The 771-nt window shown below is 65.4% G+C and overlaps 1 protein-coding gene across 1 annotated transcript in view; it reads left to right on the top strand.

Annotated features, from left to right (window-relative positions):
• Nucleotides 1-469: 469 nt before the first annotated feature.
• The window catches only part of DTX4 (deltex E3 ubiquitin ligase 4), a 5182-nt gene continuing 4880 nt past the window's right edge, over nt 470-771 (top strand). Inside the window, exon 1 of the mRNA XM_035898360.1 lies at nt 470-763. Coding sequence (XP_035754253.1) covers nt 575-763 — 189 coding nt within the window. The 5' untranslated portion in view covers nt 470-574. The remainder of the gene's footprint in view (nt 764-771) is intronic.

Genomic DNA, 771 nt, shown 5'->3' with positions numbered 1-771 from the left:
GTGCGCACTGCACGAGTCCGGTGCCTACGTGCCTGGTCTCATCAGGCTCCCACGGGAGGTCCCTGGGGGTAGGCTGGACCGGCCAAGCTTGTGGTTCTGTGTTTCCCCATCAGGACTGAGCGGCTGTACACTGGGGCCAGGAGGGCGGCCACCATAGTAGACCGATGGGGGTGAAACCTGCCCTCCCCTCACCTGGTCACACTGGGGGTGCGCCCCAGTGCTATGTGCGTGCAGCCCGGGGGCTGCCTGGCCCTTTGGGTGTGCCGGTGGCAGGGTGGCTTGCAAGCAGCGGCTTGGGGAAACCAAGGCACACCAGTCCTCTGGCAGGGCGGGGACAACAGCTGAGCCGGAAAGCTGTCCTGTCCCCATGCCGAGCAGCACCGGTGGGGCAGGTTGGGGTGGTTTTGTCCTTGCTCGCAGGTGGGTGCTGGCGCCAGGGTCTGACGGCATCTCTCACCCTCCCTCAGGCACTATCCGCCCTGTCCGACGCAGCTACTATGACCCATCGTCGGCGCCAGGCAAGGGAGTCGTGTGGGAGTGGGAGAACGACAGCGGGTCGTGGACGCCCTACGACATGGACGTGGGCATCACCATCCAGCGTGCCTACGAGAAGCAGCACCCCTGGGTGGACCTGAGTGCCATTGGCTTCTGCTACATCATCGACTTTGCCACCATGGGCCAGATCAACCGGCAGACCCAGCGCAAGCGACGTGTTCGCCGCCGCCTTGACATGGTCTACCCGCTGGTCTCGGGCCCCCTGCCCCAGTCACA

This window comes from Egretta garzetta, unplaced genomic scaffold, assembly GCF_000687185.1.
Source record: "Egretta garzetta isolate BGI_Z169 unplaced genomic scaffold, ASM68718v1 scaffold840, whole genome shotgun sequence".
NCBI lineage: Eukaryota > Metazoa > Chordata > Aves > Pelecaniformes > Ardeidae > Egretta > Egretta garzetta.
This window is presented reverse-complemented; position numbering and strand designations above follow the sequence as displayed.